This window comes from Colletotrichum abscissum (assembly GCF_030869225.1).
Source record: "Colletotrichum abscissum strain IMI 504890 chromosome Unknown Scaffold_12.1, whole genome shotgun sequence".
In the NCBI taxonomy this organism is placed as follows: Eukaryota; Fungi; Ascomycota; class Sordariomycetes; order Glomerellales; family Glomerellaceae; genus Colletotrichum; species Colletotrichum abscissum.
In genome coordinates this window covers 633,894-649,228 of record NW_026850010.1, presented here as the reverse complement: position 1 = coordinate 649,228, position 15,335 = coordinate 633,894, and the positions used below count along the sequence as shown (strand labels likewise).

Genomic DNA, 15,335 nt, shown 5'->3' with positions numbered 1-15,335 from the left:
TCTATCTCTCCTTCTATCGTGACGTGTCGGGCCTTATACACAATCCATCCCACGAAGAAGTTAAGTTGCGAAGCGACTGTTCGTGTCTTGCGCTTCATGAATCATGAAGCTCGTCGATTCTCGCTAAGCAGAAAAGGAGCCGATTCCGGGGGACGTGGGGGAGCTACTAATCGCATCGAAGCTCGCGCTGATTGGTCAGATATAGTGCATGGCGCACCCCCTGGCACCAGGTTTCCTCGTACGGATAGAGGGGACTCAGTCTCCATCATTCCTTCACGGGGTTATCGGGGAACGAAGCCCGAAGTTTTCACGTTGTGGCTTCAGCCTTCTCGTCAGAATAGGAAACGGTAATTACGGATGATTCGGTGCTGATTACTGTCAAGATTGTATACTGTGGTTTCGATCTTGTCACTATGAGTTGGTCGCATCAATATCACAGCTCGTAGCAGTTGCCATCCCCACCAACATCGACAGCTTACAGTGAAAATGGACATTTATGACTAGCTTAGATTGAGTGTATAAAACCCGGCCGTTCATGGCGAGTGAGTGGTGCATTGCAGTAGCTGGAGTATTTATATAGGTAACATTGCTTTTCCTGTGGGAACTGCAACTACCTTACGATCTATCAGCACAGTAAGCTCTCTCTCTGTTCTGAAACTTGCGAATCGATGCGCTCTTTGCTTAGTGAGAAGCTCCTTGCAGGCATTGGAAGCACCATCATCGCAAAATATCGAAATCGAGGAAGATTGTAACTGTCCAACTTGTATCACATGCACTGATAGTGATCCAGAATTCTTCGACGCTCTGCTACCGTATTGGCACGCGCTTAGAACTTTCATCACACCTTGGATGAGGTTTTCAGCATTATATCTTAGTTGAAGAGATTTGAGAGCAGATAACTATCGTATAATCTGTGCGCCTAAGGAGCTGTGTAAATATGTACATGGCTATGGTGGGTGATGTAATTTGGCAGCCAACTGCCTGCCCTCAAGAAATTAGACAGGGATCCAGAGCTTCCTCACTCCAACCCCGAGCTCCCAGCGCTGACGTCACGTGGAGTTCACCTTCACCCGAACACCTGCGCATCCCACCACCAGACGGGACAGGGCATTCTGGTGAACCGTTTCTGCAACACCACGCTCCGAGTTTGCCAAAAACTCGCAAACCTCCCAACATCACGACGCAGCCCGAATAATCGACCACCATGAAAGCGATTTACGCCTTCCCGGCGACACTCGCCCTCGTCTACCGAGCTTGGTCGCACCAATCCCTGACCCCCGCAGGCATTGTCGCCGCCGTTATTACAGCTATCGCCCACGCGTACCACCCGTGGAACCTGCCATTCGCGCTGCTTTGCACTTTCTTCCTCGCTGGAACAAGAGCAACAAAGGTACGGCTAGCTCCCTTGTTGCAACGAAACGCCAAATGCTAAATCTACTCCAGGTCAAACACGATGTCAAGGCACAAATGACGATGGCCTCGCGCGGCACATCAGGAGGCGAAGGAGCACGCACCCACGTCCAAGGTCGGTTCAATAGTAGCTCCTCCGAGCTCTTCAGCGCGGTATAGCTAACTTCTCTCCGCTTTGATAGTCTTCGCCAACTCGCTCATGGCCTCATGTCTCTCCCTCCTGCACGCCTACCAACTTAACAAGCGCAAGGACGCAATCCTCGACACCACGACACCGAACCCCTCGGGCACACTCTGCTTCTCCTGGGGCGGCGACCTCCTCGTGATCGGCATCATCGCAAACTACGCCGCTGTCGCCGCCGACACCTTCAGCTCCGAGCTAGGAATCCTGGCCAAGGGCGAGCCCCGCCTCATCACGTCCCCGACCCTGCGCAAGGTCCCGCGCGGCACAAACGGAGGCGTGACGCCCCTCGGCATCGCTGCCGGCGCCCTCGGCTCCATGATAATCGTCACGGCCTCCATGGTCTTCCTCCCCCTTTGCGGTGACGACAGCGCCGGCAAAGTCGGCGGCGGCCTCGGCGCCTGGACCACGCAGCAGCGCTCGACCTTTATGCTGGGCATGACCCTATGGGGTGTCCTGGGAAGTCTGCTCGACAGCGTGCTAGGCGCCGTCTTTCAGCGCTCCGTGCGAGATGTGCGGACCGGCAAGATCGTCGAGGGCGAGGGCGGCGCAAAGGTTCTCATCGCCAGCGATCCGGCCGACCACGCTGACAAGAACCAGAAGCGCGCCACCGTCAAGGCCGCGGCGCTCCACGGGGAGGGCAAGGGCGCTGTTGAGAAGATGGCGGAGAACGCTGACGTCAACGCTCTCGAGACGAGCGATGCGAAGAAGAGGTATGCTCCCGAGGAGAAGCATCGCAAGCCTACCGTGGGCGACGCCAAACCCTCGCGGGTTGTGGAGACTGGGTGGGACTTGCTGGATAACAATGACGTGAACTTCCTGATGGCGTTCACCATGAGCATCGGCGCCATGGGCGTGGCGAGCTGGTACTGGGGTATTCCTATCGAGACGATACTCGACCTGTAGGCTAGTAATACTATTGACACGTTCTGCACATCATCTCGAAGAAGTTCGAATGCGCCATGTGGGTGAATGCATCACAGTACCATCCAAATTATCCTTCCCTTGCCCCGTACCTCTTCTGAACGTCGTGATGTGCCTTAAACTACCGTTCTATACTCGATGTCAGCCTCCTGCGTTGTGACGGGTACATGGTACGCGTAACTCCTGACAACATAGCGTTTAAGGCATGGTTGACATTACCGTCTGTACCCAGTCACCGTTCTCAATACAACACTTCAACATATCTCTCTCGTGATACCAGTATCTCAAACTTAATTTTCACGCGCAAGGGGCTCGGCCAGTATGTGCGTCGATCTAAGTGCCGACTATCAAAAACAAAGCAATCATAAACATGTTGAATTCTCAACAGGGTAGAGGGCAAAAAAGAGGTCATCGATAGGGAATCGAACCAAAAAGCGAAGCCTCTGGTTGAAGGGTGGTCGAGGAAGAACGGGTTCCACTGGCGCCCCCTTAGCCCCTCGGCCACCTGCCCCTTTCACTTCAGGTTGTGTTCAGATGAGAAGAGAAGTGACCTGAATATCATCCGTCTCCTCTTTTTCCAGGGAGATTGGATGGGCGGCGGGTCATTGACCGTATATGCTGGCACGAATATGATGGGAAGATAGTATTATACTAACCGAATAACCAAGCGGTCAATTCACCTTGGGGCAGAAAGAAAAAAGGTCAGCAGTGGAGAGTCGAACCAAAAGTTTAGCGAAGGTTGAAGGGTGATCTCGAAAGAACGGATTCCACTGGCGCCTCCTTGACCCCTCGACCACCTGCCCCTTCCACTTCTCATTATGACAGAGATGAAAGAGAAGTGGCCCAAGTACCATCCCCTCACCTTCCTGCCAGATCTATAGGGATGCTAGCTCATTGACCGCGTACTGACATGAATACCGACCTTGATATCATCTCATAGAACCAGCAAAAGAGAATACCTTCACTCCCTCGCCCACGTCTTAGCAATATCCCCCAAAACCCTCGTCACAACCTCAAAATCCCTCTCAACATCAACCCTCCAACTGCCAACAGCAACCCTAACAGCCTTCCTCCCCTTCCAACTCGTCCCGCTAACATACACCTCCCTCGTGCCATTAATCCTCCCCACAAGCTCCCCATCCAACCCCTCATCCCTCGCGCGGAACAGCACAACCATGTGCGTCATCCCCTCGATATCCCATACCCCCTCGGGGAGCAACTCATACGCCTCCGAAGCTCGAATCCACACCGCCAACTTCCGCGCAAGCACAACCATGCGGCCCAGGATCGCCGCCAACCCGCTCCGCCCTTCGGACCGGAGGACGGCGTAGGCCGGTAACGCGCGGAAGCGGCGCGAGTTCTCGAGGCCGATGTTCAAGGGTGAGGGGATGGCGGAGGCGCCGGCCAAGGAGAGGTAGGCTGCGTTTGGGTTCGTGAAGACGGCTGTCTGGGTTGGGAGGGAGCGGCAGAAGAACATACCGCAGTCGTAGGGCTTGATGTTCCGTAGGACATCAGTTTCACTTCGTACAGCGCGAAAGGAGAGGAGGGGGGGAAGGTCTATAGGGGTGCTTGATGCGAACGTACCACGTTCAGAAGTTTGTGCCCGTCCACGGTGATGCTATCCGCGAGTTCCAGCCCCGAAGCCATCTCTCGAATCTTTGCAAACTCGGGCTTCGCCTCGAGAGCCCTCGCAAAGATGCCAAAAGCTGTCAAACCAACAATCGTCAGCAAAATCTCACCACCTTGTCACTACAAATCCACACAAAGAAAAAAGACGGCAATGAAAAAAACTCACCACCATCAACATGAATCCACGCCCCAAACCGATCAGCCAACCCCCTCAACCTCTCCATCTCCCCCTTCCCCCCCGTCGCGAACCTCCCCGTATTCACCTCGCCCGCGCTCACCGCAATGATACTCACCACCCCATCCTCCTCTCCCTCCCGCAACACCCTCTCCACACCCTCCAAATCCAACCTCCACGGTTCATCAGCGCTCAGCGGCAACTCTGCAACATTGGCTCTCCCGACGCCCACCACGCTCGCCGCTTTGGAAAGCGAACTGTGCCCCATGCTCGTCAACACCCTCACCCCCTTCACCCCGGCACTCGCACACGCGCCCAACAGCCCTTGCTCTCCCACGTTCCCGCCCCGTTTCGCAATCACATATTCCCTCCCGCACGCGAGGCCGAGGACGTTACTCGCCGTCGCGCCGGTGGTGAACGTCTTCCCCTTCCACACCCCTCCTTCGCTGCCGCCGCTTCCGTCCTCGAGCCCCAACACGTCAGCGAGCATCCCCAACGCGACGCTCTCCACCTCCGTGGCGACGGTCTGCTCCGGCAAATGCACCTGCACGTTCTGATCCAGCGCCGAGACGATATTGTCAGCCGCCTCGGCGACGGGGAGGGTCCCGCCGGTGACGAAGCCGTAGTACCGTCCGCTGCGCGCCTGGCCGTTGAGGGCGGGGACGATGTCCGTCAGGATGTGGGTTAGGGTCGCTTCGGTGCCGAGGGGGGCGAGGTAGGTTCCGTCATTGTCTTTCTCCCCTCCCTTTGCGCTGGCACCCGTGCTGGCACCCGTGCTGTGAGACGATGGTCGGCGGGGTAGAGAAGCCGATGCGGCGGCGAGGGAGGCCCGGGATGGGAGTGTGGGGGCGTCGGACCCGTCTGGGATGGCGGCGCGGAGCCGGGCTTGGAAGGACGGGGATGTCATCTTTTTGTGTGGTGAGCTTGGTCGGGGTAAAGTGTGTGGGGGATCCGGGGTTGAGGGTAAGTAAGTTTTTTTAGAAAACCTGGAAGTAGCTACAAGAAATGTAAATCAACAGCTCAAGTATGGCCTATCAACGGTTTGTAGGTCATGCAACGAGAAATCGTATTTTCGAGCCAAGAAGTGTAAGGTACAGACAGCTTGGCGCGCACCCGGCGAGGTTTTTGTGGCTTCCCGGGATTTGACTCATCGCCCCGTTGCGGCGTTTGAATCCTCGGCCTCGGCCTTGCGTCCTTTAGCGGAACTTTTGGGAGATTTCGGTGAAATCCTACCGGAATCTCACGGAAAAGCGATATACTCGGAACTACGGCATAAGGTCTAGTGTGGAGTCGACAAGAGACCGCCGCCGCAAGGGTTCCAGACTCGGCACATCATCCCATCGGGTCGGCGTAACCCCGTCGAGTCTCGGCCGTGTCCTTTTCGGTCTCGGTCAGTTTCCCCGCGGGGGTTTAGACAGCAAGGGTCTTTCTTCGCATAAAGAAAGCTACGTCGGTGGACGTAACTCAAATAGCACAAAGAACAGATGACACACAAAGTCAAAACGATATCAAAACACAAAAAGAACGAATTTGGTATACGCGTGCAGGGAAGAACCCTCCGCAGGTCATGGTAGTCTAGAAACGAGCAAATTGTGGCATGCGAAAAATTTCGGACATCGTCTCGAATCGATAGTTTTATCTTACAAAAAAACGAAGAAGAGCAAAAGAGAAGCATGTATTTACAAGAAGAATCTAGACCTCGCGACACCCTCCTAGAGGCCTTTTCACATGTGCCGCGCACTTAGACTGGCAAACGCGTCTGGGCTGTGTCGCCCGTTCGTCCACTGCATATCCGTAAATGCCATGCTCTCGCGACTGACACCCGCCTTGCGCGGCCCGACGGTATTCGCTACGGGAGCCGCCATCACCTGTTGTGGTGGCGGCGGCGGCGATGACATGCCTCCACCACCGCCGCCGCCATTCATCAAAAAGGGGTTCTTGCTTCCTGCTACCATGGACCCACTCGCTGCGTCTTGGCTCTGCTGCTGAGATGCTGCGACTTCGGGGTGTACCTCTGGCGTCTGCGCCTGGGTCTGGGGTGCAAAGGGCTGAGGTGCCAGCTGCGGTTGGCTGTACAGTGCCAAGATCGAAGCCTTGTCGGGCCGTTGAGGTTGCAGGGGCTGCTGTTGATACTGAGCCTGTGCCGTAGGAGCCTGATATTGTTGCTGCGGCATCTTCTGTTGCTGAAACGGGTGTTGCGGCTGCTGCTGGAACGGCTGCTGAACCAATTGCTGAGCCGGTTGCTGGTAAGCGTTTTGTTGCTGCTGCTGATAGGGGTTCTGTTGCTGCTGCCCAAACGCCGGCTGCTCTTGCTGAAATGGTTGCTGGTACATCTGCTGCTGCTGTGGTACCTGCTGTTGCCCCGTAGGTTGCGAGCCTAGTTGTGCAAAGAAGGGGTTGCTGCTCTGTGGTGTCATCGTCTGCGGAGAGTCCATGTAAAAGTTCGATTGCGACTGCTCGGGTATCTGGCCTAGCGAAGGCGATTGGATTCTTGTCGGAGATCGAGTAAACGGGTTGTTCGCATATGGGCTTGACGATGGCCCTGTGTTGACTGCAAGGTTTTGTTGCTGCTGAGGCTGCGCCTGGTTCGTGAGGAATGGGTTGTAGCCCGTTGCCTGCGGCTGGATGGGTTGGGGATAGGTCATATTACTATTAAAGCTCATGGGGTTGTAGTTTTGCTGCTGATGCTGCTGCGGAATGGGAGGCGTCATGGACTGCTGGTACGTTTGCTGAGGCTGAGCAAACGGCTGGGAAGCCGGCAATCCGCCCGTGTGGTGCGGAAATAGGGGTTGCGCTGGAGCGAGGGACATGCTGCCGAAAGCCTGGGCAATGTCTTGCTGCTGTTGCGTGGGAGCTCCGAAGGGGTTGTTCGCGTAGGGGTTTTTGTTCTGGAGCGTGCCGGTCGATTGGGAAGATTGCGGCTGCGGCGGCAGCATGTCGAAGGGGTTGTTGCTCGAGGCTGTTGAGGGCGACTGGGGGTGGTCACTGAACGTCTGATGCGGTGCAGTCAATCCACTAGACGTTGACAGGTTCGCGTGCGAGCGTGTCGCGCGCAAAGAGCTCTCACGAGGCCCTGTCAAAGAAGGTGACCGTCTATCGCTCTCGCCTAACCGCACCAGTGTCTCAATTGCGCGCTCCAGGTTTCCGTTCACGCCCTTCAACACCATAGCATTGCGCTGGCCATCGGAGAATCCCATGTCCCTCAGACTGGCCAATTTCCTTTCTGTATCTTCCTGCTCGTACGAAACGCTTGCGCCAAACACCTTGGAGGGCTTGTTCGGCAGATCGCTGGGCGAGGGACTTCGCGGCTCGCGGGGACTCGACATGGTATTACGCAATGACGAATCCTTTCTCAGCCGAGACGATAGCGGGAAGATTGACGAGGCAGATCTAAACCCAAACTTTCCTCCCGACTTTGGTGGTAGCGGCGGAGGAACGCCTTCATCTGAAAGGCCTGAATGTTGCTTCCTCGTGGGGATGGGGATGTTGTTCATGTATTTGGTGCGGATAAATCGTTCCATGGCGGAATCAGCTTCGTCGGCATCGACAGGAACGGGAGGTCTCTTGTTATCGGGGTTGTAAATCTGGTTGGACCTAACGTTTCCGACCTTTTTCATATTCTGCGAAGGTTTGGTCAGGGGCGACGAATCTCGACATGGGGTATGCATTTGCACAAACCTCCACTTGTTCATTAGACCAGCTGTCCATGCTCAAGGATTTCACCTTTGAGATATGAGTTCCCAACTTTCGATGGATAGCGGCACATCTCATGCAAAGGAACACGCCCAGCTATAGTCGCACGTCAGTCTCGCTCGTCAAAGTGACCGCCCCAATCGAATGAGAATCGTATCGATGGGGGCGCATGAGGGGGAATAGTCGCGCTTACACTCCAAGAGGCCCATGCTGCGAACTACTGTCAGTTTTTGGCCCACGGTCTGAGCGGCGGGAGAGGGAGCACAGTTGCACTTACCTGGGTTCCGCGCCTGGCAGTCGGCGCACAAGTTGTTCCCCGGTACGGACTGGACCAGATCGTGAAGGACCTTTTCGTTACGCGCCTGCTGGCGCTTGCTCAGGACACCGGCCATGGTCGGGTAGGGTACTGTGTGCAACGGTCGACGTCGGCGGCAGCGTGTATCGTCGGGGCGCGGTTTGGTGGTTTGGCGGTTTCGTAGGAAACAAGTTTGGGTTGGACAAGGCGCGGGTCGTCCAGATCGGAAGGCAGATCGAGGGGTTCTCTTCGGGCCAACCAGGGGCGGGCGGCGGCAGGTAATTGGGCGGAAAGATGGGTTTTAGGAAGGGGTATTAAGAAACAAGGTGTACCATGGAAATTATGCACTGGGGAAGAGGGAGCCCGATGTCGAAGGTGGAAAGGGAAACGCGACGACAAACATGGCCTCAATCATGCGTAGAGGAGGCTGAGGAAGACGGACACCAGCGTCGGAGAGTGAGACGGAATGAATGGGATTGCTTCTGGCGGCGGACCAGGCTGCATCCGAGAAGGGAGCAAGAAGAAATGGCCGTTTGTCGACTTTGGGATCGAATTGTTTTAGATGGCCTCGGCGGCGCAATGGAGCAACAAAAGAATGCGCTCAGCAATCAAAGACGATGGGATGCTCCACATGTGCTGCCCAAAATGATGTGTGTGTCTTGGTAAGACCTTGTGAGCCTTTTCGTAGGTAGTGCGCGACTCAGGAAAAAAGGAGAGACGATCAACCTGCAAAGAAGCACCGGATGGCATACAGGTGCAAGCAGCAAGCAGCAAGCCCAGCAGCAAGAGGGGAAAGAAAGGCCCAGAGGTGGAGGGAGTCGGCCGTCTAGCCCAAAGAGGATAGTGCCAATGGACCTTGGGCTTGTGGAGGGGGGGCTCAGGGGCGCAGGCTAGGTGGTGATGGGTCTGGACAAAGAAGCCTGCCACTTCCTACGTAGTCATCCGTGGGAGGCGGGAGAGACTGGGAGAGTGAGCGACGAAGGAAAACAAATAAAAATAAATAATATCAAAATAATATCAGAGGGGTACGGTGCTGGTCCCTGGTGCTGGGTGCTGGGTGCTGGGTGCTGGGTGGTACTTGGTTGGGCTGGCATCGTGGGAGGAACGCGTGGAAGTGGGTTCGGGGCCCCTCCACGCTCGGCTATCCGCGAATTACGGCCCCGGCTCACCTCCCGTCGTCATCTTGGGCCATTGGTTCCCGTCCCGGGCCAGTGAAGCCCAGCCTGCTCAGAAGGGCCCGACATTGATCCGGTGGTGCCGCGGGTCCGGGTGCTGCCGAGCGCAATGTACGTACCTACTACGTAGATACTCATGGCACGCCCGACGATATCACACAGCTTTGATGCGCCTGACGAATAGGAGAGGCCGTCTATGAACTTGACAGTCTTTCTTTTTGCTGCTGTCATTGACACTTTGTCGATTGATCAACTCGGTCAACTGCACCTGCTCGAGTGCCACTCGCTGATCCCGTTTCCAACGCTGTGGTGCTGCTGCCAGATCGTAGCGATCGTTTCAGCTGCTGCACGTCGCCTTGTGCCACCGGCTCATAACGGCTATTAGGTAGCATGAGATGCTGTCTGACCTCATCCCTCGCCTTGACAGTTTTCGTATCGAGACTCGTCTGCCGATGCCTCTGCCTAGGTGCTTCGCTCTTCTCCCTCGGCCTACGGATGCCTCACCTGTTCAGGATTCATGCCCATACTGTGCCAACGCAATACCATCAAGGGTAGGTAGTCAGAATGGCAGACTGATAGCTATCCGACGAGGCCGAGCCAGGGTGGTTCGGGGATGCCACTGTGTATTATTGTGTCTGGTAGATGAAGTGCGGCTCACCCGGCCAATCAGCTCAAGTCAGCAGATGCTCATCCGCGATTGCCGACCTGCCGCCATTCCCTAATTCAAGGTCCTCAGCTCGCAGCTCGGGGTCTATCATGCGACCGTTTCAACGCTCTGTTCTTGCGCAATATGACGTCGGGTTGTGACTGCAAGAAACTTCCGTGGCGGTGGGATAGGAAAAGTCGGTTCTGCACATGTTCTGCGTACCCAGTGACCCAGGACTTGGGAGGTGATTTTGAATATCATAGGAGTTACGACAATTTCCTGTTGTTCTGAGCTATTTTGAATCGTAAATTTCGGCTCCCCTGCATGGCAATCTCGGGTTGGTCGATAAGGCTGAGAATCCGAGCGATTAACGGGCGGAAAGATGGCTCTGCTATTCTAAGGTACGTTGTGCGGGCGTTGGACTTACACCTAGGCAGAGGATTCGTTCAGAATAGGCTATGTTATCCGTAGCTACTATACTTACACACATACGCGGGTTGCCGTATCGCATCGTGTCTGTTACGTTGGCTACCGCTTGGTGTATACTTTGTACGGAGCGTCCGCCTATTGGTACTTGATCTACCTACAGAAAAATTACCTAGCTCCCAGCTGGCACATGCTTGACATACATTCAAGTTCCATCAGGTTTGCCTTACCAGCACAACGGTCCCCCGCCGCATTGGTTAGCGTAAAACAGCCCAGCCACAACGTCGGGACTCTCGTCCTCCACCGACCGGGCACCTGCCACTCTGCTTTCGCCCGCGCGGCCGTCCGCGGCTTACTTGTAACTTGGCATGCCGGCACAACCGCACAGCCTGTTTGCTGTCAGGGCCAGCCAGTCACAAGCCTCGCTTTCTTTTTCCGAATGACGTCCCGCCCCCAACCAACCGTTCGGCGGCCAGGGTATACCTGAATTCGCGCGCCTGTGAAAAGTCGTGGTGGTGCGGGTGAGGTGCGAGGTACGAGGTACGATGTGTGGCTGGGTAGTCTTGGGACGTGGGCCGCTGAGTGAGTTGTCCAAAAAAGACATCTCACCCCAATAAGGTACCTAGTTGCCCGTGCTGGTGGGCCATGTCCGCGGTGCTCTCAGGCCCGTTCCGCGTACTTTATGTACCCGTACTCCGTACACGACCTTATTAGGCCCGTACCTGGGGGGGAGCTCACCCACTTTGACATGCTGCAGCAGCTCTACCTACCTACCTCTGACCAGGGTGACATTGGTTTCTCCCGCAGCACCCATCTCTCTTCTCTCCCTCTCATCCCATTGAATTATTTCCAAATCTCCTTTGCCATCCACACCATGCCCCTTCAATAACCTTGCGACCTGCACTGGAACGAGAACGTAATCGGGCACTCAATTTCGAATTCCTTTGCGAAAACCAACCCACAGCTCAAGCTCCTATTCCAACCCGCAAAAATGGCGGGCATTGAGCAGTTGGAGATCCATAGCAAGGTACGTGAGTCGTCACTGTCCCCGGCCTTCCCCTTCCCCCTCCGCCAACGCCCTTGACCACAGGCAGCGGCGCATCTTCATGCTTCTCTTCTCGATGCTGATAGCTTGCTTCAAATAGTCCTACATCGTGCGTTGGGTCAAAGTCGACGAAGGCCACACAATATCTTGGAGCGTCCAACCACACAAAAAGTCCATGTGCGTACCTCAATCCCTTACCCCCCCCCCCCCCCCCCCCCCCCCCCCCCCCCCCCCCCCCCCCCCCCCCCCCCCCCCCCCCCTCCACCTCCCCCCGCCGACCCCCCGGCCTTCCTGCCCCCCGCCGCCCCCGCCGCCCCCTCGGCGCCCCCCCCCCCCCCCCCCCCCCCCCCCCCCCCCCTTCTACATCTCTCCTCTTCTGCGTCTCCAATTCCGACACGTGCTTATCAGTCGCCGAGGCAGTAACTTTGGAATCGTGAAGCACCCCGGAGCTGGCGCCGCCGGCCTCATTACGAATCAGAACGACGATGCCGCCGCCCCCGGATCTTTTACCTCTGGCGTCGCCGAGCCCAAGAAACCATTTGCTAGGAGGGATTCGAGCACAGCCGAAGAGCAGCTCGCCAACAAGGGATTCATACCCATAAAGTGGCATGGGAAATGCGATGCGGATAAGGTATCGACCGGTACGTGGGATGTGCCAAAGGGCCAAGGCGGCATGTTCGGCTTGGTGTTCGACAACACCTTTTCGAAGCAGATCTCCAAGACGGCTACCTTCGTCCTCCTCACCTACCCGACTGGTGCACCGCCTCAGACTACAGCCCAGAACTTCCCGAACTTGCAGGCCGGAGCGAATGCGAACACCAGCAAGACGAGTTTGCCTCAGATGAGCGCCGTCACATCTGCCTCTCAAGACAGCCTCCATAGCCACGTTGCCGCGGGACGCCCGACGTCAGCCTCCGGCCGCAGCGATGGAAATGCCAACTACCATACAGGAATTCTGCACAAGAGACGGAGGAAGAAGGGCCAGGGTTATGCGCGCAGATTCTTCTCGCTGGATTATTCCTCCTGCACCCTCTCGTATTACTACAACCGCAACTCGTCTGCCCTCCGCGGTGCCATTCCTCTTAGCCTTGCTGCCATCGCAGCCGATGAGCGCCGTAGGGAAATTAACATTGACTCGGGCGCCGAGATCTGGCATCTGCGAGCGTCCAACGCCAAGGAATTCAACGATTGGGCCAAGGCCTTGGAGAAGGCGAGTCGTGCGGCGAGGGGCGTGGAGGAGCAGCAACCCAACACACTCAACCCCAGAACAACGCCGCTGAGGGTCAACACGACACATTTGAAGCCTACGCAGTCAAGCTTGGAGGAAGATCGCGAATGGCAGCAGGTCGAGACCCTAGTGAGTCGCATGGTCGGCACCAGGGACGCTCTTCGTCGCCTGGTCAAGGACATGTCAAACCAAAGGCCTCTTAGCATGGCTGCTTCGACATTCTTGTCACCAGGCACCTTGGGTGAGGAACCGGACAGCTACTTCACACCTCCCACAGCGACAGAACAGCCGCAAAGGCGCCCATTCTGGAAGCGCAAGTCAAGTAACGCTACACCGACAGCATCCACGCCCCAAGCGCATCATGCCGCCGCCGCTGCTGCTCTTGCTGTTCCTTCTCCGGGTACTGTCACGACAACTATCAGTGCAAATGGACCCCGCCACTCAAAGTCAAAGTCAAAATCGTCTGTCCACGAAGAAAAGAGCACACAAGAGCATTGTGCGGCACTCCTCAACGATCTCGATTCCGTTGTGTCTGAGTTTACGACCTTGATTGTGAACAGCAAGCGCCGACGATCTCCCGCTCCACTTTCTGCAGCACCCTCTAGAAGAAGTATGGAGACAGTGTCGACGGAAGAGTTCTTCGACGCAGAGGCCGGTGAGACAAGCTCGCAGATCGTCAGGATTGCCCAGAGCGAAGATGAAAGCCCAGACTCGGAGGCGGATGAACGTTTGAGTGACTCTTCCTCCATCTCTTCGGCCCAGGAGGATGAGGCTATAGGCTCCGAGGACACCGATTGCTACCCAGCGAAGCCCAAGAGCTTGTCGCCGTTGCCGGTGGATATCTCCGTTGAGAGACGAACCAAGGTTCCGCCGGCTTTGGTGCAGCCTCCTAGTCTGATTGCATTTGTGCGGAAGAATGTTGGCAAGGATCTTAGCACGATCAGTATGCCCGTATCCGCGAACGAACCTATCTCACTACTTCAGCGCGTTGCAGAACAGCTGGAATACGCCCAGCTGCTTGACCAAGCTGCTCAGCAGAAGGAGGCCAAGGAACGTCTCCTATACATCACGGCATTCGCAGTGTCGCAATTCAGCACTGGCCGCGCAAAGGAACGCGCTATTCGGAAACCCTTCAACCCCCTTCTGGGCGAGACATATGAAATGCTGCGAACCGAGCAGGAAGTACCCGGAGGTTTCCGGTTGCTTGTTGAAAAGGTTTGCCATCGTCCCGTCAGACTCGCCATGCAGGCCGACTCTGCCAGCTGGTCTTTCAGCCAGTCCCCCGCGCCGTCGCAGAAGTTTTGGGGCAAGAGTGCCGAAATTACTACGGAAGGCCGCGTTCGTGTCGCGCTTCGACTCCCAGATGGCACGGACGAGCTGTATTCTTGGACGCATGCCACAATGTTCTTGCGCAACGTGGTAATGGGAGAAAAGTACGTGGAGCCGGTTGGTGTCATGCAGATTTGCAACGATTCTTCTGGAGCCAAGGCCTCGGTCGAGTTCAGGAGCAAGGGAATGTTTGGCGGACGAGGCGAAGATGTTCAGGTTGAGACATATGGACCGGACGGGGTACACACCGGCAGCAGCCTCTCCGGCACGTGGACCAACGGCCTCCGCGTCGTCGAAGCCGGCAAAGGGGCGGGCCGGGAGATCTGGAGCGTCGGCAAGCTCGTTGACAATGCGGCCAATACCTACGGAATGACCACTTTCGCCGCGGCCCTCAACGAGGTGACGGAGATTGAGAAGGGCAGGCTACCCCCGACAGACAGCCGACTCCGACCGGACCAGCGTCTGGCCGAGAAGGGCGATCTCGACCAGGCTGAGGAGTGGAAGGTGAAGCTGGAGGAGGCGCAGCGCGCCCGGCGTCGGGTGCTGGAGGAGAAGGGCGAGGAGCATAAGCCCAAGTGGTTTGTCAAGGTCGGTCAGGGCCCGGAGGGCGAGGAGGTGTGGAAGCTGAGGACGGGTAAGGACTCATATTGGGAGGAGAGGTCCAAGGGGACGTGGAACGGGTTGGAGGAGATTTTTGCTGGGTAGAGACGGATGGCGAGGCTCATGGTGTTTTAGAAAAGTGAAGCGCAGAAGCGGCTCCCAGGCGTTTTCGGGCGGGTTGTTCAGCCCTACCCCTTCACTTCCCTCCTATTCGAGTTCTTCTTCTGGATTATGATGGTGATTTTTTCATTCAAGAGGTGGTCGACGATAGCGCGTTGGCGAGCTAAGACGATAAGAAAACTGTTTTGGGTGCTTGAAGCTTAATCCCGTTGCATGAGTTCTTCTACGTGATTGGTGCCACCGTTTTCCCAATCTCCTTCTCGGGTGCCCGGTTTCGATCATGTGCGGGACGACTCCTATACGATGGTTTGATATTCGGTCTGCGAAGGGCATCGAGGTCCCCTCAGGTGATGAGATGGAGAACCAGCAGAGTTGGGCCTGAGCCTAGCGTCGGAGCAAACTTTGAAAAGGGCTGCAGAGAGGGAGGCTACAACAGATCGGAGTCGATTCCGTAAGGTC

General features: G+C 56.3%; 5 protein-coding genes across 5 annotated transcripts; 3 read left to right on the top strand and 2 right to left on the bottom strand.

The window, feature by feature from the left end:
* Positions 1-1,204: 1,204 nt before the first annotated feature.
* CABS01_05957 (integral membrane protein DUF92) lies at positions 1,205-2,497 on the top strand (the record flags this gene model as incomplete). The annotated part of the gene is made up of 3 exons (XM_060539325.1): positions 1,205-1,390; positions 1,444-1,525; positions 1,593-2,497. 3 exons carry the CDS (start codon positions 1,205-1,207, stop codon positions 2,495-2,497), a joined length of 1,173 nt encoding a protein of 390 aa, XP_060404720.1.
* A 979-nt stretch (positions 2,498-3,476) lies between these two features.
* Positions 3,477-5,226, bottom strand: CABS01_05956 (pyridoxal-dependent decarboxylase; the record flags this gene model as incomplete). The annotated part of the gene is made up of 3 exons (XM_060539324.1): positions 3,477-4,007; positions 4,100-4,221; positions 4,311-5,226. 3 exons carry the CDS (start codon positions 5,224-5,226, stop codon positions 3,477-3,479), a joined length of 1,569 nt encoding a protein of 522 aa, XP_060404719.1.
* Positions 5,227-6,043: 817 nt separating this feature from the next.
* On the bottom strand, positions 6,044-8,404 carry CABS01_05955 (UBA/TS-N domain-containing protein; the record flags this gene model as incomplete). The annotated part of the gene is made up of 4 exons (XM_060539323.1): positions 6,044-7,939; positions 7,998-8,108; positions 8,206-8,222; positions 8,290-8,404. 4 exons carry the CDS (start codon positions 8,402-8,404, stop codon positions 6,044-6,046), a joined length of 2,139 nt encoding a protein of 712 aa, XP_060404718.1.
* Positions 8,405-9,934: 1,530 nt separating this feature from the next.
* CABS01_05954 (uncharacterized protein) lies at positions 9,935-10,204 on the top strand (the record flags this gene model as incomplete). Its single annotated transcript, XM_060539322.1, has 1 exon — positions 9,935-10,204. One exon carries the CDS (start codon positions 9,935-9,937, stop codon positions 10,202-10,204), a length of 270 nt encoding a protein of 89 aa, XP_060404717.1.
* A 1,341-nt stretch (positions 10,205-11,545) lies between these two features.
* Positions 11,546-14,861, top strand: CABS01_05953 (oxysterol-binding protein; the record flags this gene model as incomplete). Its single annotated transcript, XM_060539321.1, has 3 exons — positions 11,546-11,581; positions 11,700-11,776; positions 12,008-14,861. 3 exons carry the CDS (start codon positions 11,546-11,548, stop codon positions 14,859-14,861), a joined length of 2,967 nt encoding a protein of 988 aa, XP_060404716.1.
* Positions 14,862-15,335: the final 474 nt, after the last annotated feature.